The sequence below is a fragment of the Oncorhynchus mykiss genome, chromosome 7 (assembly GCF_057628025.1).
Source record: "Oncorhynchus mykiss isolate SJ-2025 chromosome 7, ASM5762802v1, whole genome shotgun sequence".
In the NCBI taxonomy this organism is placed as follows: Eukaryota; Metazoa; Chordata; class Actinopteri; order Salmoniformes; family Salmonidae; genus Oncorhynchus; species Oncorhynchus mykiss.
Genome location: NC_143028.1, coordinates 64,304,695 through 64,332,507, shown reverse-complemented (window position 1 = coordinate 64,332,507; position 27,813 = coordinate 64,304,695). Strand labels below are relative to the sequence as shown.

Below are 27,813 nucleotides of genomic sequence, written 5' to 3'. Positions count from 1 at the left end.
GCGCAATTCAAATAAATAATCATACAAATTATGGATATTAAACATTTAGGTACATAGTGTATTATATCAGTTAAAAGCTTAAATTATTGTTAATCTAACTGCACTGTCCGATTTACAGTAGCTATTACAGCGCAAACATGCCATGCAATTGTTTGAGGACATCAAAATATTTTTCCACCGGCACAGGTTTCAGAAATTCACAAATAGCGAATAAATATTCACTTACTTTTTGAAAATCTTCCTCTGACTTGTCATCCAAATGGACCCAGCTATAACATGTAGTGTCGTTTTGTTAGATAAAATTCTTCTTTATATCCCAAAAAGTTTAGTTGGCGCCATCAATTTGAGTAATCCACTCGTTGAACATGCAGAGAAAGGAATCCGAAAATCTACCCTTAAACTTTCTTTCAAAAAGTCAAAATATGTTTCTATTTACTCCTCAGATACCCTAAAATGAAATAAACGTATATGTTTTTTTTGTGTGAAGTATGTTCAATAGGAAAACGATTTTGGCAGGTGTGTCCTGTCTTCATGGCGACGTTGTACTAAAACTGATATTTCTTAATCATTCAAGCCTAAAACCTTGAACACAGACTGTTGACACCCTGTGGAAGCCATAGGAATTGCATCCTGGGAGCTAATTTTCAGTATGCCCTTATACTTGCCATTGTAAGAGCATGGTCTCTCGACATAAAAAAGATTCAGGTTGGTTTTTCTTTGGATTCTCTCCTACCATATCTATTGTGTTATATTCTCCTACATTATTTTACAATTTCTACAAACTTCAAAGTGTCTTCTTTCCAATGTTACCAATTATATGCATATCCTGGCTTCAGAGCCTGAGCAACAGGCAATTTACTTTGGGCTCGTCATTCAGGCGGAAATGGAGAAAACGAGATCTGAAACAGTCAGTCAACCTGTCAAGCTATAACAGCCAGTAGTGTTCTGTGTCTTGGGACTAGAATCGTGTTGTTGTTCTCTGGGCTCTAATAGCTATAGCTATATATTTAATTATAGTGTTGTTGTGATGTGTGTCTCAACCCTCCCTAGTCCCAGACCTTCCGGCTGCTGTGGAGTTGCTCTTTTCTTAGGCAGACTGTTAATGTGCTGACAGAAGGACAAAGGGCTGAACAATATGTTCACACACACACACACTGGCCTCAGAGACAACTTGGCCAACTTGGTTGGAGATTGAGTATAGGAATGTATGCCATGCTGGCACCCAGAGTTCCAAGACAGTTTGGCTACATTCTAGTTAGAATGTAGATTAGAATATTGTTGTTGTGTTTGATGCCAACATGGAAGGTAGTTTGCCAGACACTGTACTGTATACTGAATCTATAGGCCTGCTGTTGCTCTGTCAAACCCTAGTTCACTGCTGCTACTGCTCAATATTTCTGTCTCAAACTGAATCTCTTTGCCACGTTCATACAATAGATCTCTGTATTGCGTGTGGAATTTTGATGTTGACCGTTGTTGACCGTTCTCTACCGTCGTTGACTGTTCTCGACCGTTGTTGAGCGCTGTTGACCGCGTTCTCCCCACTCCCTGAACCGTGCAAGTTGACAGAGGCAGAAGGTTTCTGGAGGGCTTTCACTAAGAAGACTAATTACCTTAAAGTCAACATTTGCATGATTGAGCAAATCAATGCTTTATGTTTCTATCTTCTACTGATTAGGATGTAACACTAGCTACTCTGGAACCTCGTTAGGCACTCCCTAGCCTCGTCGAGAACCAGGCTTTCCTAATCAGAAAGCCTGTTGAAGTCAATGGCAGAAAGTAGCTAAAAAAGGGAGTAAATCAAGTGTAAATCAGTGACGCCTCGCAATGTGTCAAACCAATCAAATGCCTTGCTTGGACGGAGAGGAGTTTTAATGCCTTCATCGACTCAGTTGTGTGTACAGTTCTGGCAAAACAGAATTCAGTTTTCCTTGCAGGTTTTCCTCCATTTTCTGTAATGTTACAATCCAGCATATCCAACAACTCTCTGTAAAATGTGTCCTACCCGATCTGAAAACAGTGACCAACATAACATCCTTTCTACGGGCATGTGGGAGGGGTTCTTCAAATGTAACATCCCCCCAAAAATGTAGTCACTCGAGGCAGAACATTGTAGCCGTTTAGGCTAATACAAAATTCTCCAGAAGTCCAAATGAGGCCTGCCAACAATGTCATTTTGAGGTATGGCTACACGAGATAAGGCACTCCCTTCCTCCCTATGTCTCTCTGTGACAGCGGCCAGCCAGTACCAGAGGCAGTATTCCTCACATATATACCAAATACTTAGGTGTTTCTAGTTGAGGAGTTTGAGGTCCAAGGTCTATATGTAACTGACAGAATGGGTACTATGCCTACAAAATTACATGTTTTGAACTAGGTACATAGAAACAAACCATTTTATGGCTCAACTTACCTGCACCCCGTTTAGGACACATCAGATGTGTTTCCGCGCACCTGTGTCCTTTTAGCTCAGTAGCTGATCATATTTGTCTTATTTATCTCTGTTGACTTGTGATGTAACAAGATAATGCACAATATAATAACATATAATAATTACTATTATAGTCCTACTTCCATATGTATCTCGTAAAGCTTGACAGGTTGACTGACTGTTTCAGATCTCGTTTATCAATAGAAATTGTCTGAATGGTACAATGTCAAGGTCAAAACAGCAACAAGAAGAAAAGCTGGTCGCTCTAGAAAAATAATTTCAAAGGAACGACCTGGCATGTCTTGTCATTCGTCACATCGTGTCAACGGCCTCACCAAGACTAAAACAACCATAAGTACAGGTGTGTGATCTCAAACTGTTCCACCACTCACACACACCCCCGGTGCAGTGGTCAAACCGGTCCTGCACACACTAACACAGCGAGCCGTGTGTGTGTGTGTGTGTGTGTGTGTGTGTGTGTGTGTGTGTGTGTGTGTGTGTGTGTGTGTGTGTGTGTGTGTGTGTGTGTGTGTGTGTGTGTGTGTGTGTGTGTGTGTGTGTGTGTGTGTGTGTGTTTCCGAGGATCCCCTACACACCCATACACATTTGGGGCAGGACTCAGGAGGAGAGTCAGTGATCAGGAGAAAAACACTCCCTCCTATGTTGTTGTGACTCATTGACTGTGAGGGCCATGGCACGGCAGCTCCTGCTAGCTAGCTAGGGGGTTTACTTAGATTAAAGTTGACTTGGCAGTTGCTGGTTTGCATGATTTCTACAGTAAGCAGTTTGGTCTGGCAACTGCAGCAAAATACCCTTCCTTATAGAAATAGTGGCAGGTCAATTAGATAGTGTATTAGGCATGATTGTCAAAGTAATCAAATGTAATATTTGTGCAAAAAAGGTCAAATTATTTAAATCAATATCCAGCTGTGAGTCATGCTTGGTAAAGAGCAGAGTCTTTTCCAGGCCTGGTGAATCACTGAGGCCAAGGATCTGGTGAATCACTGATGCCAAGGATCTGGTGAATCACTGAGGCCAAGGATCTGGTGAATCACTGATGCCAAGAACCTGGTGAACCACTGAGGCCAAGAATCTGGTGAACCACTGAGTTCAAGGATCTGGTGAATCACTGAGGCCAAGGACCAGGTGAATCACTGAGGCCAAAGACCTGGTGAATCACTGAGGCCAAGGATCTGGTGAATCACTGAGGCCAAGGATCTGGTGAATCACTGAGGCCAAGGATCTGGTGAATCACTGAGGCCAAAGACCTGGTGAATCACTGAGGCCAAAGACCTGGTGAATCACTGAGGCCAAGGATCTGGTGAATCACTGAGGCCAAGGATCTGGTGAATCACTGAGGCCAAAGACCTGGTGAATCACTGAGGCCAAGGATCTGGTGAATCACTGAGGCCAAGGATCTGGTGAATCACTGAAGCTGGACTGGATGACCATGATGACCAATGCCTATCTCCAAGCCATCCTCCCTCATCTTTCTTCTCTCCTTCTTCTCATCCTCTCTCCTCAATGTGTGTGTGCGTGTATACATGTGTGCGTGTGTACATGCGTGCACATATGTGTGTGTGCGAGTGTGTTTGTGTGTGATGAGAGTGTTTCTGTCAGGTTGTTATTTGTGAAGCTCTATACTTATCCTTGGCTGTTTAATTATAGCCTGGACCTAGAGAACAGTCATCCGTGCCTGAGAAGAGATCGACAGAGTGTGTGTGTTGTGAGTGCATGTGAGCGTGGGTGTGTCTATGTCTGGAGCCTTATCGTCTCTTGATATCGAACTCTTCCAACTCCCCCAATCTTCAACATAACCCTACCATCCTCCTCCTCCATCAAGCTCTATGAGACCCACTGGTTCCCTTCTTTCTACAAGTCAATATTTACAATGTAGAAAATAGTAAAAATAAAGACGGCATGCAAAATCTGCTTTGAAATAATTTCTACATCCTTAATCATAACCACAGAATATCAGAATCAAATTTTACTGGAGGGGGAAATAAGATGATACAATTGTGTGATTGTATTTTAACATAAATAAAACAAATGTTTTATTTTATTATATCTGTTTGTGCTTCTTACAGTATACAAATGATTTGTAATTACGTTCCGGCCTCCAGAACATCCGCTCATGAAATAATTGGCCCGCGGCTGAATCTAGTTGATGATACCTGTAGTAAGATCATGAAGATGTTTCAACATTCTGAATCATAACCATTGACTGTTACTTTAAAATAGAGTACAGCAAGGTAGCGGGAAACAAGATCTTTATGTTGTTTCTCCATCCCCTTCTGAGCTGGTGGGGGTTGAGTGGCGGGATACAGGGGAGAGAGAGAGAGAGACAGAGAGAGACAGAGAGAGAGAGACAGAGACAGAGAGAGAGAGAGAGAGAGAGAGAGAGAGAGAGAGAGATGCTGAGGTCATGTGCCTATGATGCCATAAACGTAATTTCCTGCCACGATGGTATACCTCCTCCTTAAGAGAGGCTGCTGATGCAAGCCATGGCAACACCATAGTAACAGCATCAGCACCAGTAGGTTATACTGTATGTATATGACATGGTCCAGCAAGAACGGGGCTACATTTCATTCTTGGAGGGATATTTTTTTTCTGGAGCCCCCTGCAGAAATGGTTTGAAAAAAAATACAGTACCAGTCAAAGGTTTGGACACACCTACTCATTTAAGGGTCTTTATTTTTACTATTTTCTACGTTGTAAAATAATAGTGACGACATCAAAACGACGAAATAACACATATGGAATCATGTAGTAAACAAAAAAGTGTTAAACAAATCTAAATATATTTTATATTTGAGATTCTTCAAAGTAGCCACCCTTTGTCTTGATGACAGCTTTGCACACTCCTGGAATTCTCTCAACCAGCTTCATGAGGTAGTCACCTGGAATGAACTTCAATTAACAGGTGTACCTTGTTATAAGTTAATTTGTGGATTTTATTTCCTTCTTAATGCGTTTGAGACAATCAGTTTAGTTGTGACAAGATGATGTTGGTATACAGAAGATAGCTATATTTGGTTAAAGACCAAGTCCATACTATGGCAAGAACAGCTCAAATAAGCAAAGAGAAACGACAGTTCATCATTACTTTAAAACATTCACATCTCAAGAACTTTGAAGTTTGTTCAAGTGCAGTCGCAAAAACCATCAAGCGCCATGATGAAACTGGCTCTCATGAGGACTGCCACAGGAAAGGAAGACCTTAAAGCCTGTTGTAAAAGCATTCCTCATAAAGTTGATTGAGAGAATAAATACCAAGTGTGCAAACTTTTTGCACAAAATATATTTTGATTTGTTTAATACTTTTTTGGTTACTATATGATTCCATATGTGCTATTTCATAGTTTAGAAGTCTTCACTGTTATTCTACAATGTAGAAAATAGTAAAAAAGAAAGAAAAACCCTTCAATGAGTAGGTGTGTCTAAACTTTTTTTTTTTTACAGTTTTATGAATTTAATACACAGATAATGCTGTAAATGTATGGACAGTAATCAAGGCAGAGATCACTTTCTCAAAATGTTCTCTCCCTCTGCCCTCTCTACCTAATTTATAGCCTCATCTCTCTCTCCCCTGTCTCTCTCCCCCCTCTATACACATATCTCTTTTCACCATCTCTCTCTCCCCTCTCTGTCCCACCTCTATACACATATCTCTTTTCACCATCTCTCTCTCCCCTCTCTCTCCACCCTCTATACATATCTCTTTTCACCATCTCTCTCTCTCCCCTCTCTCCACCCTCTATACACATATCTCTTTTCACCATCTCTCTCTCCCCTCTCTCTTCCCCTCTAAACACTTATCTCTTTTCACCATCTCTCTCCCCTCTATACACATATCTCTTTTCACCATCTCTCTCTCCCCTCTCTCTCCACCTTCTAAACACATATCTCTTTTCACCATCTCTCTCCCCTCTCTCTCCACCCTCTATACACATATCTATTTTCACCATCTCTCTCTCTCCATACTCTCTCCCCCCTCTATACATATCTCTTTTCACCATCTCTCTCTCCCCTCTCTCTCCCCCTCTAAACACATATCTACTTTCACCATCTCTCTCTCTTTCTGTCTCTCTCTGTTATTCTAGCAATAATAAGGTCAGGGATGCAGGTCATTGGTAACATGGGTCTGGTTTAAAGGTGTATGATTATATTCTGTCCCTGGGCACTGCATGGAGGGGGGAGAGAGATGAGAGATGAGGGAGGGAAGAGAGGGGAGGGGTGTGGGAGAGTTGAGTGATGAGTGATGAGGACAGCGAGAGGGAGGAGAGGTGTATATACTGTTGGGATAACAGTGTAATAGACACTGAGGTATAACTGAGGTTCATGGACTACTCCCAGCTCACTCCATTGAACAAGGATTCTAACAGGAGGCGATGGGAACGCCGAACAGGGAACAGAAAGATGTGCCAGATGAGGGCAAATGTTCTTAACTGTTAAAACAGGGAAACATGCCCCCCCCTCTCCTTTCCTCCATCCTCTCCGCTCCTCTCCTCCCTCCCCTTTTCATTTTCTTCCATCCCTTTTAAACCTCTTCTATTCTCTTTCCAACCTTGTCCTCCCTCTCTCCTCTCCTCTCGTCTTCTGTATTCTCTATACTATGCCACCTCCCTGCTGTCCCTCCTCCTCCTCCCCAACTACCCATTGCTCTCGCTAACATTCTTGTAAATGTCAGTAAATATAAGTCCGTTAGTTCTTCCATGCACTGCTCACAAGCTTCGTGAGACTCTGTTGCTTTCTGATCTAACCTGTGTGCATGTGTTTGTTCTTGGGTGTGTGTGTAAACACCAAGGCGACGGATGCAGAGATACAATTCAGAGTGTGCCTGACTAGTCAAACATGCCCTGGGGTACATTGGCATCACATCTCCATGTCATGAGGCACTTCTCTGGGGTGAAGAGGAAGAAAAAGCATCTCTCTCCCTCCCTCTCCAGTGGTAAATAAGTCCAGGAAGTCACGCTCTGAGCCAGCATGCCACTGACAGTCATCCCATCATTCAGTACTGTAGAAGAGCTCTTCTTAACAGGTGCTAGTTAAGAGAGAGATTGAAATAGAGAGAAGGGGGGGTCCAGGGATGCCACTGAGAACAGCTGATACGTGACCCCACTTGTGTGAAAAAGGACAAATCTAAGCACCCGCCTAATTATTTATTATGGAGTGGCGACAAAGGGAGTGTGAGACGAAGAGAGGACAGACAAAAAGAACACAAACTTACTTTCCAAACACATACACTCAAAGGCTGGGCAGGCTGTTGGGAAAGGGAGAATGGGACTGCATCAGGGGAGGGAAAATAAGAGATTGACCCCAGCCAAGCATCCCTCAGCACCTCTGTATTACTGCAACATATTACCCTCCATATCTATACCTGCTACACTGCACAGCTCTGTATATCTCTACAACATGGGCCCTCCCTACAGTATCTAGGCTTTAATATCTATGTTCGTCCCCCTACAATGCACAGCTCTCTAGATTTATACAACATGGACTCTCCCTACAGTCTCTATTCCTTGCATATCTATGTCCTGCTGTGATACAAATCCTTCTGGACCTCTGCATATCTACAGTATATGAATGTGCCCCACATCTATACTCTGCATATCTATATCTGGCATATCTAGAGTATGTCCTGGGCTGGGAATGGCCCCTCTCACCCCAAAGAATATGGAATGTGCTCGTCACAAAACATGATATAACCTTATCAGTTTTAAACCTGCTGAATGACAACGGCACCATCTTAATGAATACCTTATCACTGGCAGTCTCACTGTCTGTTCTGGGCTGGCGGTAGAATGTGTGTGTGTGTGTGTGTGTTTGTGTTGGTGTGTTGTATAATGATTATTTAGTAATCAGTGCTATATATTTATCCAAATATGTGCCTTTGACAGTGATTATTTGAGGGCTGTGACAAAATAATGGGTTTTCTGAGTCTAGCCTATTAATTTCTAAGTGTAGCTCCCAACTTAGGATGTTTTTATGAGTGTTGCTTGTGTACGTCTATGAATCTGGGTCTGGGTAAATACACACGCAGAAGGGGGTAGTTCTAGCAGAGATAGAGAGACATCAGACTGATGACATCAGACTGATACACTGCTGCTGCACTATACTTATGTAAGACCTCTTCATTAATATTCTATGAGCACTATTCTGAGGCCGGACCTACTGTGTGTGTGTGTGTGTGTGTGTGTGTGTGTGTGTGTGTGTGTGTGTGTGTGTGTGTGTGTGTGTGTGTGTGTGTGTGTGTGTGTGTGTGTGTGTGTGTGTGTGTGTGTGTGTGTGTGTGCGTGCGTGCGTGCGCGTTAGGGTTAGTTTTAGAGTTTTGGGAAAATACAATTTTTAATGGTCAAACATTTTTACACTCCAAAAAGTCCTGACATTTCATAAAAACAAAGTGTGTGTGTGTGTGCATTCTTGCTTGCATGTGTGTGTGTGTTCACTGCCTGTACATGGCCACGAGAGTGTATGTATCTGTGTTTTCCATCTGTGATCAAGGTCGTCAGGTAGCCTAGCGGTAAAGAGCACTGTGTTCTACATCTGCATTGCCTGCTGTTTGGGGTTTTAGGCTGGGTTTCTGTACAGCACTTTGTGACATTGGCTGATGTAAAAAGGGCTTTATAAATACATTTGATTGATTGATTGATTGATTGATTGATTGATTGGTCCAGAAATGGAAAGGTCGCTGGGTTAAATCCCTGAGCCGACTAGGTGTAAACATCTGCCGATGTGCCCTTGAGCAAGGCACTTAACCCAAATTGCTCCTGTAAGTCTCTCTGAATAAGAGTGTCTGCTAAATTACTCAAATGTAAATGTGACCAAAACCCTTAGGTAGTCTGGGACAGGCAACATGTCCATACAAAATGTTGTCCAGTGTTGGTGTTGTACAGTGTTGGTGTTGTACAGTGTTGGTGTTGTACAGTGTTGGTGTTGTACAGTGTTGGTGTTGTGCAGTGTTGGTGTTGTGCAGTGTTGGTGTTGTACAGTGTTGGTGTTGTACAGTGTTGGTGTTGTACAGTGTTGGTGTTGTGCAGTGTTCTCACTCCGACTGTTCATTTTCTCTAACACTTTCTGCCCCTCTCTCTTCCTCTTTCTATCTCTCCCTCTTCTACTCTCTTTCATAACACAAATAGACACATACGCACTTCCACTGTGGAATGCAGCATCTCCAAAAGTCTCTAAGAATATTTAATTTGGGAATATTTGCCACTCAGGTGACACCCCTCTGAGTGAATGTGGTATAGACCATCACCGTGGAGTTTAATAATAACTAGTGCAATCTCTGGAGGTGTAGACGTATGGTTGTGTACACACACACACACACACACACACACACACAAATTAACGCATGTACACACACACACACACACACACACACACACACACAAATAGATGGATGTACACACACACACACACACAAATTAACGCATGTACACACACACACATACACACACACAAATGAACGCATGTACACACACAAATTAACGCATGTACACACACACACACAAATTAACGCATGTACACACACACACACACACACAAATTAATGCATGTACACACACAAATTAGCGCATGTACACACACATATACACACACACACACACAAATTAACGCATGTACACACACAAATTAACGCATGTACACACACAAATTAATGTATGTACACACACACAGTCCACATTTTTTACATGTCTAACACAATAATGACACACAGTGGACAAAAGCACCTGTACAGGAAGTAGTACACACGCCCGCAGGAAGTAACGATCCCCTTTCATAAGCCACCTGATATGCGGCACTGTTTACTGTCAGAAACACACACACACACACACACACACACACACACACACACACACACACACACACACACACACACACACACACACACACACACACACATAGCTGTAACTTAATCTTAAAATGCTAGTAAACCCACCCGCTAGTCAAACACCCACACACCACACATCACACACCACAGACCACACATCACACACCACACATCACAGACCACACATCACACACCACACATCACACACCACACACCACAGACCACACACCACACACCACACATCACACACCACGCACCACAGACCACAGACCACACATCACACACCACACACCACACATCACACACCACACACCACAGACCACAGACCACACACCACACACCACACCAAATCAAATCCAATGTATTTGTAAAGAACGTCTTAAATCAGCTTATATCTCAAAGTGCTGTACAGAAACCCAGCCTAAAACCCCAAACAGCAAGCAATGCAGGTGTAGAAGCACTATGGCTAGGAAAAACTCCCTAAAAAGGCCAGAACCTAGGAAGAAACCTAGAGAGGAAAAAGGCTGTGAGGGGTGCCGGAAGACCACACACCACACACCCAGGCTGCTCTCTCTGTTGGGAGCTCACAGCAAAACATCATTCCTCAAAGATCTAACAATCTGATAGTGCTATTGAATAGGCTTGATTAGGCTCATATCTAAAGTGTTAGAGATTATACCCTTTCATTTAATGAAGCATTCATGACTTCATGCCCCCCAAAAATATTTAGGTACTGAAAAGTCAAGTCAAAGCAGTTCACCTTTGAAAGGTAATCTTATAATCAAAGCTAAAATGTACTTTAGAGTCTCCCCTCCCTCTCCCCCGCTCCCTGCTTCTCTCTCATTGGTCGGTTTGAAGTAACAGGCGTCATAAAGATGTAGTTCTACAGGAATCCCAGCAGACTCCAGGAGCGTGCTCAGACTCGACTTCCCTCCTGTCCCGTATCAACCCGTCCCAACCCCTCCTTAGCCCGAGGGGCCCCACCAGACCAGACGAGGGTGGCCAGCCCAAAAACACACCTGCCCTTCCCCCCACTCACGAGAGCCTGACCAGATCAGACCACCACCCGGTATTAGTACTGAGAACACTTAAACACTATGACATACCTGTACTGTCTGTCTGTCTTACAATATAACAGCACTTACCCCTGAATATCTGGCTGCACATCCTCCTTTACTTAGACACTGTGATATATCTTAACCCCCATGTACTGTATACTATCCCAAATACCTGGCTAATACAGAGAGCCACGTTCCTGGAACAATACAGAACAGTACAGAACAATACAGAACAGTACAGTACAGTACAATACAATACAGAACAGTACAGTACATTACTGTACAGTACAATACAGTACAGCACAATACAGAACAATACAATACAGTACAATACAGTACAGTACAGTACAATACAGTACAGTACAATACAGTACTGTACAATACAGAACAATACAGAACAGTACAATACAGTACAGTACAATACAGAACAATACAGTACAGTACAGTACAGTACAGTACAATACAGTACAGTACAATACAGAACAATACAGTACAATACAGAACAGTACAGTACAGTACAGAACAATACAGTACAGTACAATACAGAACAATACAGAACAGTACAGTACAGTACAATACAGAACAGAACAGTACAGTACAGTACAGTACAGAACAGAACAGTACAGAACAGAACAGTACAGTACAATACAGTACAATACAGAACAGTATAGTACAATACAGTACAATACAGAACAGTATAGTACAATACAGAACAGTACAGTACAATACAGTACAGAACAGTACAGTACAATACAGTACAGTACAGTACAGAACAATACAGTACAGAACAATACAGAACAGTACAGTACAGTACAGAACAATACAGAACAGTACAGTACAGTATAGAACAGAACAGTACAGTACAATACAGAACAATCCAGAACAGTACAGTACAGTACAGTACAGTACAATACAGAACAGTACAATACAGTACAGTACAGTACAATACAGAACAGTACAGTACAGTACAGTACAATACAGAACAGTACAATACAGTACAGTACAATACAGAACAGTACAGTACAATACAGAACAATACAGAACACAACAGTACAGTACAGTACAGTACAATACAGAACAGTACAGTACAATACAGAACAGTGCAGAACTGTACAGTACAATATAGAACAATACAGAATAGAACAGTACAGTACAATACAGAACAGAACAGTACAGTACAGTACAATACAGAACAGAACAGAACGATAGAGAACAGTACAGTACAATATAGAACAATACAGAACAGAACAGTACAGTACAGTACAGTACAATACAGAACAAAACAGTACAGTACAGTACAGTACAGTATATAACAGAACAATACAGTACAGTACAGTACAGTATAGAACAGAACGATACAGAACAGTACAGTACAATACAGAACAGTGCAGAACAATACAGTACAGTACAAAGCCCTTAAAAGCAACATTGAAAACCATGTACTTGGTTGACTTGTTAACATAGAGCATTAAGATCCATCTCATAGCTTGTAAAGCTCCAGTATTATAACATCAGAAACACAGACAGCCTTTTGTAGACCTACGCAGCACTTAGTGCATCCAGTTATAGTCCACACTGTTAATAGCTGAAACACTAAAGGTCTCTCTAGAAACCACTGGCTGGTCTGATCTGTCCTCATGACTCATTCATACTGTCTCACACTGCCTCCCTGTAGAATCAACACCAGGCAACAGGCTAACAACAGGGAGGGAAGGAGACAAATAACTTTTTACTGGCCAGCACTACCAGCACCACCACAACATCCAGCTGAACCCAGAGTACTGTGTCAATGTACTGTAAGAACATTACATTTTATTATTTTGCCTATTCATCTACTGCCATTTGTTTCTACAACCATGTGTACTACAGAGGAGCCAATGTAGCTGGGTGAAACCTCCAAGTAGCTACTGCTCTACAGTATAGTCTACCGCTCTACAGTATAGTCTACCGCTCTACAGTATAGTCTACCGCTCTACAGTATAGTCTACCGCTCTACAGTATAGTCTACCTCTCTACAGTATAGTCTACCTCTCTACAGTATAGTCTACCGCTCTACAGTATAGTCTACCTCTCTACAGTATAGTCTACCGCTCTAGGGTATAGTCTACCGCTCTACAGTATAGTCTACCGCTCTACAGTATAATCTACCGCTCTACAGTATAGTCTACCTCTCTACAGTACAATCTACCGCTCTACAGTATAGTCTACCTCTCTACAGTATAGTCTACCGCTCTACAGTATAGTCTACCTCGCTACAGTATAGTCTACCTCTCTACAGTATAGTCTACCGCTCTACAGTATAGTCTACCTCTCTACAGTATAGTCTACCGCTCTACAGTATAGTCTACCTCTCTACAGTATAGTCTACCGCTCTACAGTATAGTCTACCTCTCTACAGTATAGTATACCGCTCTACAGTATAGTCTACCGCTCTACAGTATAATCTACCGCTCTACAGTATAGTCTACCGCTCTACAGTATAGTCTACCTCTCTACAGTATAGTCTACCGCTCTACAGTATAGTCTACCTCTCTACAGTATAGTCTACCGCTCTACAGTATAGTCTACCGCTCTACAGTATAATCTACCGCTCTACAGTATAATCTACCGCTCTACAGTATAGTCTACCGCTCTACAGTATAGTCTACCGCTCTACAGTATAATCTACCGCTCTAGGGTATAGTCTACCGCTCTACAGTATAGTCTACCTCTCTACAGTATAGTCTACCTCTCTACAGTATAGTCTACCGCTCTACAGTATAGTCTACCGCTCTACAGTATAATCTACCTCTCTACAGTATAGTCTACCTCTCTACAGTATAGTCTACCTCTCTACAGTATAGTCTACCTCTCTACAGTATAGTCTACCTCTCTACAGTATAGTCTACCTCTCTACAGTATAGTCTACCTCTCTACAGTATAGTCTACCGCTCTACAGTATAGTCTACCTCTCTACAGTATAGTCTACCGCTCTACAGTATAGTCTACCTCTCTACAGTATAGTCTACCGCTCTACAGTATAGTCTACCTCTCTACAGTATAGTCTACCGCTCTACAGTATAGTCTACCGCTCTACAGTATAATCTACCGCTCTACAGTATAGTCTACCTCTCTACAGTATAGTCTACCTCTCTACAGTATAGTCTACCTCTCTACAGTATAGTCTACCTCTCTACAGTATAGTCTACCGCTCTACAGTATAATCTACCGCTCTACAGTATAATCCACCGCTCTACAGTATAGTCTACCTCTCTACAGTATAGTCTACCTCTCTACAGTATAGTCTACCTCTCTACAGTATAGTCTACCTCTCTACAGTATAGTCTACCTCTCTACAGTATAGTCTACCGCTCTACAGTATAGTCTACCTCTCTACAGTATAGTCTACCGCTCTACAGTATAGTCTACCGCTCTACAGTATAATCTACCGCTCTACAGTACAGTCTACCGCTCTACAGTATAGTCTACCTCTCTACAGTATAGTCTACCTCTCTACAGTATAGTCTACCTCTCTACAGTATAGTCTACCGCTCTACAGTACAGTCTACCTCTCTACAGTATAGTCTACCTCTCTACAGTATAGTCTACCTCTCTACAGTACAGTCTACCTCTCTACAGTATAGTCTACCGCTCTACAGTATAGTCTACCGCTCTACAGTATAGTCTACCGCTCTACAGTATAATCTACCGCTCTACAGTACAGTCCACCGCTCTACAGTATAGTCTACCTCTCTACAGTATAGTCTACCGCTCTACAGTATAGTCTACCGCTCTACAGTATAGTCTACCTCTCTACAGTATAGTACACCTCTCTACAGTATAGTCTACCGCTCTACAGTATAGTCTACCGCTCTACAGTATAGTATACCTCTCTACAGTATAGTCTACCGCTCTACAGTATAATCTACCGCTCTACAGTATAGTATACCTCTCTACAGTATAGTCTACCGCTCTACAGTATAATCTACCGCTCTACAGTATAGTATACCGCTCTACAGTATAGTCTACCGCTCTACAGTATAGTATACCTCTCTACAGTATAGTCTACCGCTCTACAGTATAGTCTACCTCTCTACAGTATAGTCTACCTCTCTACAGTACAGTCTACCTCTCTACAGTACAGTCTACCGCTCTACAGTATAGTCTACCGCTCTACAGTATAGTCTACCTCTCTACAGTATAGTCTACCTCTCTACAGTATAGTCTACCGCTCTACAGTATAGTCTACCTCTCTACAGTATAGTCTACCTCTCTACAGTACAGTCTACCGCTCTACAGTATAGTCTACCGCTCTACAGTATAGTCTACCTCTCTACAGTATAGTCTACCTCTCTACAGTACAGTCTACCGCTCTACAGTATAGTCTACCGCTCTACAGTATAATCTACCGCTCTACAGTATAGTCTACCGCTCTACAGTATAGTCTACCGCTCTACAGTATAATCTACCGCTCTACAGTATAGTCTACCTCTCTACAGTATAGTCTACCGCTCTACAGTATAGTCCACCGCTCTACAGTATAATCTACCGCTCTACAGTACAGTCTACTGCTCAACAGTATAGTCTACCGCTCTACAGTATAGTCTACCGCTCTACAGTATAATCTACCGCTCTACAGTATAGTCTACCTCTCTACAGTATAGTCTACCTCTCTACAGTATAGTCCACCGCTCTACAGTATAGTCTACCGCTCTACAGTATAATCTACCGCTCTACAGTATAGTCTACCGCTCTACAGTATAGTCTACCTCTCTACAGTACAGTCTACCTCTCTACAGTACAGTCTACCTCTCTACAGTATAGTCTACCTCTCTACAGTATAGTCTACCGCTCTACAGTACAGTCTACCTCTCTACAGTACAGTCTACCGCTCTACAGTACAGTCTACTGCTCAACAGTACAGTCTACTGCCTCATAGGACCGGCAGGCAAATGCCATGTCACCACGACACTCACAGCAGCTCTCATATCAACACTGACACACAGACGCTGGGGCAACAACAAACAATACACTGCAATGAAACACAGCAACACACATATTGTACAACCCATACATCTTAATCACAGAAACCAAATGAACCTGCTGATTTGAATCATCTGAAGAAGAGATTTAACTAAAGCATGTTGCAAAATGGTATTGTTTCACCTTTCTGAAACAGACTGTGTGGGAAATCCCAAAACAGGTTATACTTTAACAGTGATTGCATAGAGATGTTTTGTGACATACGACTAGTGGCAGGGACTATATTGGGAAATAGCTTTTAGCTGGTACTTGAGCTCCACATTGATTAATATGCATTGGCTGTGTTATGAACCATTTGAATGAACGTGATATTATATATCATGCTTATATGGTTGTTTGTATGATATTGTTCTCTCTCTCTCACCCCTCAGCTACTGCCTGGAAGACCAGAAGAACAACACAGGACACTTTCTCTCTCTCTCTCTCTCTCTCTGTCTCTCCCTCGCTTTCCCTCGCTCACTTTGCCTATCTGTGTGTGTCTCTCTCTCAGCATTATATTTATTAATGCGCACTTCGATGCAAAGTACAGTGTGAGGAGAGAGAGAGAGAGAGAGAGAGAGAGAGAGAGAGAGAGAGAGCGAGAGAGAGAGAGAGAGAGAGAGAATAAATAAATAAGGGTGTTTGGTTTTGACAGGCTGCCAGACATCTCTGCTTATTCCCTATTATCCCCACTGTACACTGCCCCTACTGTCCACAATGTCACCACTTCTCCCTGGGTTGTCTGAGGGACAATCACGTGTCCCCAGCATCCAAACCCCAACAAATACATCAGCCCCAATCCTAGATAGACTATTTAAATGGCCCCAATATCACTTCTGTGCTCTCTGTCCAGGGTGATAATCGTATACTGTACTCATCGTACTGCCTCATCTTCAGGGTACTGACCTTAAAGGCGTGCTTTCGGCTGATGTTATCCGACGTCTGCACTCCTCCAATCCCAAAGCTGAGCAGAGGAAGACTTCCCAACACTCCTTCCTCCTTCTCGTCTGGATTGGAGGAAGAGGAAAAAGAGAACAAATGAAGATCAAAATAAACAACAAATCTGAGAAACAGATCTAATATGATCTGATGGGTCTCAACCTACAGTGAGTAAAGAGGACTGAATGGTAAACACAGTCAGTTCTGCTGTGACAGTCGGTCCTCTCCTCTAGTTGTAGCTGTGGCTGTAGCTGGATCAGTGAGTACCATAGAACCTCTCTGGAACAACAGACCTCCGTCCCACTCTAGTGGAATCCTAGAATAGATATCCATGTTGGTCCAGCAGTCCAGTGAGAAGTGATAGTACACTCACACTCTCTTCAACACACTCACACATACTGGTGTAGATCCAACGATAGGCAGAAAAAAACAAGCAGAGTGCTGGGAAAAAGGAGGAGTGCAAGAGAAGCACTTGTGCTGATTAAATAATGGAGCAGATGATGAACATTTCAGGGGCTGGAGATGAGACTGGCAGGGTGTCCACTGTAGCTACTGCCCTCTCGCTCTGTCTCTGTCTCACTCTCACTCTGCCTGGCTTTCTCGTTCTCTCGCTCGGCTGTTCGCTGTCTCGTTCTCTCTCTCTAGCAGAGCTGTACTGCATAGACACGAGCCTTTCTCTCTTGCAGATCTCATGTGTGTGTTTGAGAGAGAGCGAGCGAGAGACAGGGGGAGGAGGGAGGCATGGTGTTTGTGTTATCATAGAGTACTCTCTGCGCTGTGCTCTCTGTGTGTGTGCGAGTGTGTGTGTGTGTTTGTATTAGCGATCAGCCCATGTGACTCAGTGTTGCTGGAATCCTGAATTCTGGCCTCCAGCCAACTGTACCTGCCCTCTCTCCAACAATCAGAGAGCAGGGTGTTCTGCTACACACAGACAGGTAAATAGCCACGTCTCCCTCTCTCTTCCTGTCTCCCTCTCTCCCCATCTCTCAAACAAACAAATTCAAACCTGACCTCACATGTTCTGTATTTCATGCAAAAACTCTCACACACACATGCATGGTAAGAAACACATGCTCATTCTCAAACACACAATAACTGAAAATAAATGGAATATCTCACATATACTGTAGGCTACCAAGTTGTACTAAATATATGGCATCATACAAACACACACAAATAATGTATGTAATAAGAAACAATGTGATTTATTGCCAAACAGCCTTTCACATCCTGAGGAGAAACTTGGTGAGGAGAAATAGAGTTGTTATTGGGAAACATATGGCAGAGCCTCTCAGCATTCAACAACCAATCCTGTCCCCACCCATGGACACAGAGGCAGAAGGAGAGGCAACACACACACACACACACACACACACACACACACACACACACAACTCTGGAAAAACACATTTCTGAAGACACTCCTGCAAGCACACACACTTTTGAAGAAGCACAATAATTGAAAGGTCCCCTACAATGACAGGTTTCCCTGTGAAAATGTCACCTCATTCTGACTCATACCATGGCAGTCTGACTCCTGGCTTGCATTCCCTGCTGCTGCTACTGTCACACCTGTTTGACACCACACAGACTCCCTCACGTGCGTGCGTGCGTGCGTGTGTGTGTGTGTGTGTGGATGAAGGGTCAGCAGTAGTAAATCAGCTCTCTGACAGCTGTGTATTAGCATCCCAAAACAACAGCAGCTCTATTTCACTAAGAGTTACTCTAGGTGTATGCCCGGGGCAGCTCGGACATTGGCGAAGTAACTTGTGAAGTAAAGTCCTTGATTGTACATACAGTCTTGGACAGTCAGGATGTTTTGAGAAACTTTAGAGATGGGTGTGGTATGTAGGCTAGTTGTTAGAGATACAGACCTGGAGGGATGCAGGTTCAAATCCCGGGTGGGGAAAACCTATAGACACACTCCTAATGTCCAGAGCACCACCGCCACTACTCCACCTCTCCTGGCCAGGACAGCTGGCACGCTTTGACAATATGTCCCCAAGTCCCAACAACAAAAGACCTGGGCCTCTTTCTGCCCATTTCTCGCCCCTCTCTCCTTGCTGGCATGGAGACCGTGGCAGTAAACTGCACAGTCACACATTCTCCATGGTCATGTCTCCCTCCCTTCCTCTCTCTTTTTCCACAACACAACTAGGAGAGAAGGGCGGGAGACTAAAACAACCCATGAGACGTGTGCTGAATCCAGAGAGAGGAATCACTGTAACCAGAAGAAGAGTCCCATGTGGCTCAGTTGGTAGAGCATGGGGCTTGCAATGCCAGGGTGGGGGTTGTGGGTTTGATTCCCAGTATGAAGAAAAATATATATATCACTACTGTAAGTCGCTCTGGGTAAGCGTGTCTGCTAAATGACTGTAATGTCATCAAGAGAAGGGGTGAAGGAATGGAGAACCAGTAGAAAAGTGAGTGTGGCTCAGGGTCCAGTTGCTGAATGTGAATGTGGAAAAATGACAGTGACTCCACATTGAGCTATTAAATCACAGAATAACTGGAACAATTCCATATGAAAGACGCAAGCAGGGATTTTTTCCTGACTATTCTTATCATTTAATTTATCTTCTTTGCGTTCCTTATTCAGGTCAGATTTGCATCTGTGTGTACGGGATAGGGAGCGACAACAGGGCCAGTTCCAGGTTAACTACATTCTGAAATACAACATGAATTTATTCAACATTAAAACTAGTCATATTAATATCTTAAAACTACCCTTTTTGATGTAGCTTATTTTTTTTACATATACTCTTCAAACGTCACATTTCCAGAGTGGGCTCTCTGGAACTTTTAATGATATGACCAATTATAGTTCATTTACCAATCACAGCCCTCCTTTGGGATTGCACATTCAGCAAATCCCCAGCAGAGTTCCTTTTGAATCTATTTTCCCGTTCACTGTGTTGGTGGCGCTCAAAAAATGTATCATACATTCAGAATTAGCAGAGAGACTCTGAAATTTGATGTACTTGTATATTGTTCCCAACAATGCATTTTTAAACAAACAAAATCAAAAATAGTCGTTTTTAGATACTAACATCAATTTGTTTTATGTTGAATTCATGAATGTGACTTTTTTTTCTTCAGAATCTAGACATACTGTTAGTGCACACTATAAGGAGTATAACGAGACCAAGATGTTGTGTATCATGTGTGGTTCACAGATCATAGGGTCTTACAGGAGGCATGTCAAGGTCTAAAAAGGGCCTAAAATGGCCGCTTTCATCATGATTTTTAAAAACAAGGTTTGTGATACAATGTAAAAAATAAAAATAATCAAACCTCCTTCCTCCCAATTAAGTTGCTCCGTGAGAATTGCCAGAACAATTGAAATACCAAAAATATTTTCCTCTCCCGCTGGCGTGGTATCACCCTCTAGTATTAAAACAATGTCCTAGTTGCATCCTGTAGTTCACAGGATACAGGTAGATCCACTAACACATTCACTCATCTTGTTCAACTTTTAACCTGGAGATCACACTCTCTCAGGACTAGGAAAAGGTGTGTTTGGACTAAGTCAACTGGGAAGAATCGTGTCACATACTCACGCGTTCACACACACGGATTCATTTACAGTAGCTGTTAAGATCTTGTCCTTGGTTGTAATGGGCAGGTTGCTTTTGATGGAACCGTAACAGCAGTAATGGATAGATTATGACTCTGACAGAGATATGAACCAGCCCTACAGTAACGAAAGAAAGAAAGAAAGAAAGAGACAGACAGACAGACAGACAGACAGACAGACAGACAGACAGACAGACAGACAGACAGACAGACAGACAGACAGACAGACAGACAGACAGACAGACAGACAGACAGACAGACAGACAGACAGACAGACAGACAGACAGACAGACAGACAGACAGACAGACAGACAGACAGACAGACAGACAGACAGACAGACAGACAGACAGACAGACAGACAGACAGACAGACAGACACACACACACACACACACACACACACACACAGCCTGCACAACATCATGGCACCAGAATATCATCATCTGATTGATAGGGGCAATAAGTCCACTGAACTGTTAAAGAAGCATAAGAAGAAGGCTGCCCATTGTTCAACATGTACTGTACAAAGCAAATGATAGAAACACACACACCAAAACATGCACACAAGCATGCTTTCTCCCGGTTACACACCAACACACCACACACACTAAACATGGCTCTCACATGCAATCCCGGGGTCATGTTGCTATGGCATGTTGCTAGGTTATGTTGTAGGGAATGTTTACGGTAACACAGCGAAATGCTGCAGTGCTCCAAACACACACATACAGTACACAAATTCCACACCCTCATGAAGTTCTAACACGCACATGCAAGGGGTCAAAGTTCAACCCTCTATGACTGTGTGAGCAGGGAGGGTCTCGACATAGCTCACATGACTCACTGCTTAAATAAAGATTAAATAAATAAATTACAGAATATACTATGTCCTGAGATAGAGGTGAAAGAGGCACCAAGACGTACTAAACTAAATCCTCAGTCATCCTTCAATATGTATATATTTTAGACAGCACCTTTACTCCAGCTGTTTGAGTACAGACCATCTTTGTCCCTGGGGAGGGAAATGTCACCACATCTCATGATGAATTATATTCTACTACTACAGCCCCCTAGGGAAAACTGAACAGAGATGGAGGAACAAGAGAAACGGCAAAACATAAAATATTATCCAAAGTAGCTGCCCCAGGTGTTCTCACTTGTGATGAGGCTTAGTGGTGTAGGTCTTAAAAACATTTAAGGACAAAATGGGCTTGAGGGGTTGCTAAGAGGAAAATCACACCAGATTTCTCCTAATCTCCTCCCCTTTCTTCCTGTTATCTCCTCTCTCTCTCCTCCCCTCCCTTCCTGTTATCTCCTCTCTCTCTCCTCCCTTCCCTCTTTTTCTGCTATCTCTCTCTCTCTCTCTGTCTCTCTCTCTCTGTCTCGGTCTCTCTCTCGGTCTCTCTCTCTCTCTCTCCTCCCCCTCCCCTCATCTCCCTCTCTCCCTCCCTCTTTCTCTCCCTCTTTTTCTGCTCTCTCATTTTCTCTCTCTAAATCTGTATGCGGGGCTTCACACAAGCTTTTAAAAAACAATTACATTGACACTGTAAGGGCCGAACACAGAAAACCAACCTAGAAACACAAAACATAGAATGCCCACACAACTCACGTCCTGACCAACTAAAACAAACAAATAACACAAGAACTAGGGTCAGAATGTGACAGACACTGTGGATTCTGTGCTGATAAGAATAGGTATGGTGGTAAACAAGTTACTGTAGGTATGGCTCCTGCTTTGTCTCACTCAGGGCATAAAATACTGATGTGTGCTGAAGACAAGAGGCAAAATGACGTTATTTTCATCATTATCATCTCCTTTCATCTTCTTGATCTTGCAAGTCACGCAGGCCTGCCTGCCTGCGCAACAGAATGTCTGCCGGCCTGCCTGCCTGCCTGCGCAACAGACTGTCTGCCGGCCTGCCTGCCTGCGCAACAGACTGTCTGCCGGCCTGCCTGCGCAAAAGACTGTCTGCCGGCCTGCCTGCCTGCGCAACAGACTGTCTGCCGGCCCGCCTGCCTGCAAGCGCAACAGACTCCACTATCCCACAATTGCTTCACCTAGTGTGCTATCAATGTCACCTTCACCACTGAGAGGGAGAGACTGAGCTGTATAAGGAGAGTGTGTGTGTTTGTATGTGTGTGTGTATGTGGGTGTTTGTGCAGGTGTGTGTTTACATGTCTGTGTCTGTCAGTGTTGAATGTCCATCCTTAAAGACTATAATATGCAGTGAAACATATCTCTACACACTTCCACAGAGCCACACATAAACCCACACACACATAGCTCGTACATCAACATTGAAGACACGTCAAGCCGTGTGCCATATTCAAATAACAGATTGTTTATTCTCCTGACTGTGGCTCAGAGGATAACGGATGAGGACCGCAAACACTCAGAGACTTGGCATGGAGGAGAGTAGAGATTGTTGGGAGAATTTGACAAGTGTTTCTGTGTGGTATTAAAGCACCTCGAACAAGTCAACAGTCCTGACACAGTGGTGATATGCGCCAAACACACAGCCCTCTACTCAGCCAACAGAACTAACACACTGACATGACATCAGGTAGCTATGGTAAAAAACACAAACAAGAGAAGAGTTTTAAATGTAACACCAGCCCACAAAAGTAGAACCAAACCAAGAATGGATAAAAGCTTTCCAGTTTGCAATCCAGATACAATCAAACAAATCCACAGTGTAGGACTCTTAAATAGACAGAGTAGAGCGAGAGACTGAAGTAGCAGGTGTAGTGACTCGTCTTAGCCAGGTCTTCCTTTGAAAATACATTCTATAGCCACAAAGGCTCTGTTTAGGGTTCTCTATAGGGAATAGGTTGGCAGTTGACACACTACCCGTGTCTCAGTGGGACTTCCTGGTTCAAATAAAGGTTAGATAGAAAATGTATACTTACAGTAAAATACAACAATAAATATTATATTAGTACAAATATTTCTGACTAAATTATACAATAAAATGCAATAGAATAAAGCACAATGATAAAGTTGTCCTCCAGTGAAGGGTGACGATGGGCTATGAAACAAAGAAAAGAGAACTAAAAGAAAGAAGACCTTGCTATCAGTCTACCTTTGTAGTAAAAGAGGCATCGGTCAGTGAGGACGAACCATCTCTTGTTCCACTGTTTCACTCCACTGCTGGCCTATGGGGAGACAGTGAGAAACAGTGAGAGTGAGAGTAAGGGTAAGAGAGAGAGAGAGAGAGAGAGAGAGAGAGAGAGAGAGAGAGAGAGAGAAAATAACACACCGTGAGATGGGCTTAACTGGCCTACAGGGAGAAACAGGGGGGATTACACACACAGTGAGATGGATTGAAGTCCAGAGAGAAGACACAACAGTTTAGACAATGTCAGGGGTAACACTAATACCGGACCAAAACAGTGTGAGAAATACTGCCCTATGAGAAGAAAAGGAAGACAGATATGAGACCAAAACAACATGAGAGAGAAAGCAACACTGTCTGAGACATACTGTATCAAAACAAATGGAAGAGACTAGGTATATTGGAAGAAGAGCTATATCTGGTCCTAGTTATGGGGTATTTATGGGGTATTCATGGGGTATTATGGAGTATTTGAGGGGACACTGCCTCATGTTACTTACAGTGTAGTGTATAGAGCTGATTTACCTGTTTGTATAGCCAGCCCTGTTTGGTCACCTCCGCTTTAGGGTTCCTCCGCATGGAGTTAGAACGTTTCCCAAATGTAGCAGCTTTCCTTGGAGTACGAGATGCCTGGAGAGGGCAGGAGGGAAGGAGAGATTGAAGAGAGGAAAGTAGGGAAGGAGAGAGGGAAGATGAGAGAACCGAATGGAGCTCTCTGTATCATTGAATCTGTCAGAAAACCTTGACTTGGTGTATGATGTGGTGAAGTGTAAAGGTGTAGTGAGGTGTGTGTGTGTGTGTGTGTGTGTGTGTGTGTGTGTGTGTGTGTGTGCGTGCGTGCGCACACTGACCCGGGGTGTGAAGGGCTGGGACTGGGTCTGGGATTCAGGGGAGGATAGGTCTGATACCATGGTGGAGCTGTTGAAGTTGATGTCGTTGGGTGAACTCACAGGTCCTCTACCCCCCGCCTTCCCATTCATCTCCAAATCACAGCTCCTACAGAGACACAGAGAGACAAAGAGATAAAGTTAATGACTCACACAACCAACAAAAATAACACATGCAAAGACAGTATATTGTCTACTATCTTTATGTCACTATCTCTGAGAACACCTGCTTGATGTTGTAGTGTCAAAAATGACCCTTGATAATCATGCTTTTAGAGTAATGGGGAGAGGGAAGATAGAGAGAGAGAGAGAGAGAGAGAAAGAAGAAATACAATTTCCATCTAGACACCGTTGCCCTAGGCACACAAAAAACTAAACATACCTCGGCCTAAACATCAGCGCCACAGGTAACTTCCACAAAGCTGTGAACGATCTGAGAGACAAGGCAAGGAGGGCCTTCTATGCCATCAAAAGGAAGATAAAATTTGACATATCAATTAGGATCTGGCTAAAAAAACTTGAATCGGTTACAGAACCCATTGCCCTTTACGGTTGTGAGGTCTGGGGTCCGGTCACCAACCCACAATTCTCAAAATGGGACAAACACCAAATTGAGACTCTGCATGCAGAATTCTGCAAAAATATCCTCAGTGTACAACGTAGAACACCAAATAATGCATGCAGAGCAGAATTAGGCCGATACCCACTAATTATCAAAATCCAGGGGGCTATCAGGGTGGCGGACAGGGGGTTTGCTCAGAGGGGGTGGGATCTGTTCTTCTGTGGTGTTGACGCTATGGTCAGGGTCTGGTGTGGACTGTTCTGCTGTGGTGTCAAGACATTTGTTGGGAGCTGAGGTGGGCTGTTCTGCTGGCATCTCTGCAGGGGTGGCCACCTCTCTAGTTGGTTGTTCTCTGTCACACGTCACCCCCCTCAACCTCTCCTCCAGCAGTCTGATCCTCTCCTCTCGTGCTCTGTTCTTCTCATGCTCTTGCTTTTTATATTGTTGATGTTGTCTCACCCCAGTCCAGTGCAGATATGCCTCTCCACCTCCAGCTCTCAGGGTCTGGTTAAGGGGGTGTTGTTGTGCTGGACTGTTGTCTGGGTCTGTGCTGACTGAAGTGTAATCACCTGCTGTTCCAGCTCCACCTGCCTTACCTCCAGCTGGGTAAATGTGTCCTTCATTTCAATGGGGGGGTAGTACTTTGTGCTGGGAGGTTGACTTTCCGCTTGGGGTTGCTCATCTATGGGGTTATATAATGAAGAGGTCTGATCTGACCTGCTCGGGGTGGGGGTATCTTTCTCAAGGGAGAGCCTCTCCTGCTGGGCTATTTCTTTGATGAGGTGAAAGTCCAGCTGAAACTGTTTGGGGTTGCTCTGTACTAATACTGTTCCAGACTTATAGAGATTTATATTAGCTGACTCAGAGTCCTCGTTGTCTAGTATCCTGAGTTTCCACCCCTCGTTAACACCCCCTATCTTAACAGAGGGGTAGTGTGCTAATATAGCACTGTGCCATGCCAGGGGATGGTCTGTGTGGAAGATGAGGTTGCTGATGTTCCCATTTTTATAACAGTCAGCAAAAAGTCTCTCTTGATTTTCCATAAGGAGCTTCATTTTGTGATCTTTTCTTGTCTTATCATTCTTTACATACACAGGGTACTGTATTTTAATTACCTCTCAACCGTGGGAGGCAGCTTCTAAGGCCTCTCCATTTGGTTGGAGTTGACTTTTCGACTCTCCTGCCATTGTTGGGCTAAAGGGCTTTGACACCTCTGACTTGACACGTCAGTGCTAATTGAAGTTGTATCAAGCTTGGCAGCCTTAATTTAGCTTTCAGTCCTTACAAAGTAATTCAATGTATGTTTCTTCTTGGCTTTTGGAAATAAAATATAGCTTCAGATTAAACATCACTCACTCAGTTCCAGGTTGGATGGTGTTTTCAGGTTTCCTTTGTTTTCAGAGCATTTGGACACCATTCTCTCCAGACCTGACTGCCCTTAACCAACACAAAAACATCCTATGGCGTTCTGCATTAGCATCGAACAGCTCCTTGATATGCAACTTTTCAGGGAAGCTAGAAACCAATATACACAGGCAGTTAGAAAAGCCAAGGCTAGCTTTTTCAAGCAGAAATTTGCTTCCTGCAACACAAACTCAAAAATGTTCTGGGACAGTGTAAAGTCCATGGAGAATAAGAACACCTCCTCCCAGCTGCCCACTGCACTGAGGATAGGAAACACTGTCACCACCGATAAATCCACTATAATTGAGAATTTCAATAAGCATTTTTCTACGGCTGGCCATGCTTTCCACCTGGACACCCCTACCCCGGTCAACAGCACTGCACCCCCCACAGCAACTCGCCCAATCCTTCCAATTTCTCCTTCTCCCAAATCCAGTCAGCTGATGTTCTGAAAGAGCTGCAAAATCTGGACCCCTACAAATCAGCCGGGCTAGACAATCTGGACCCTTTCTTTCTAAAATTATCTGCCGAAATTGTTGCAACCCCTATTACTAGCCTGTTCAACCTCTCTTTCGTGTCGTCTGAGATTCCCAAAGATTGGAAAGCAGCTGCGGTCATCCCCCTCTTCAAAGGGGGTGCAGTCTTGATCAAAACTGCTACAGACCTATATCTATCCTACCCTGCCTTTCTAAGGTCTTCGAAAGCCAAGTCAACAAACAGATCACCGACCATTTCGAATCCCACCATACCTTCTCCGCTATGCAATCTGGTTTCAGACCTGGTCATGGGTGCACCTCAGCCATGCTCAAGGTCCTAAACGATATCTAAACCGCCATCAATAAAAGACATTACTCTGCAGCCGTCTTCATCGACCTGGCCAAGGCTTTCGATTCTGTCAATCATCATATTCTTATCGGCAGACTCAATAGCCTTGATTTTCAAATGACTGCCTCGCCTGGTTCACCAACTACTTCTCAGATAGAGTTCAGTGTGTCAAATCGG

At 43.4% G+C, this 27,813-nt stretch overlaps 1 protein-coding gene across 20 annotated transcripts in view; it reads right to left on the bottom strand.

The window, feature by feature from the left end:
- LOC110529011 (pleckstrin homology domain-containing family A member 6) overlaps positions 1-27,813 on the bottom strand; it is a 237,392-nt gene that overhangs the window by 61,890 nt on the left and 147,689 nt on the right. For 12 of the 20 annotated variants that reach the window (XR_016497389.1, XR_016497387.1, XM_090241734.1 and 9 more), the window contains 4 exons: positions 24,810-24,954; positions 24,484-24,588; positions 23,926-23,998; positions 17,234-17,334 (listed from right to left, as the gene is read on the bottom strand). Coding sequence is in view for 10 of the 20 variants with exons in the window: in XM_036983960.2 (XP_036839855.2) it covers positions 17,234-17,334; positions 23,926-23,998; positions 24,484-24,588; positions 24,810-24,954 (424 nt within the window). In the remaining 10 variants the exon portion in view is untranslated. Of the gene's footprint in view, positions 1-17,233; positions 17,335-17,432; positions 18,075-23,925; positions 23,999-24,483; positions 24,589-24,809; positions 24,955-27,813 lie in introns of those variants that run through there. The other 8 variants (XR_016497388.1, XM_090241736.1, XM_090241739.1 and 5 more) reach the window with 2 other exon arrangements.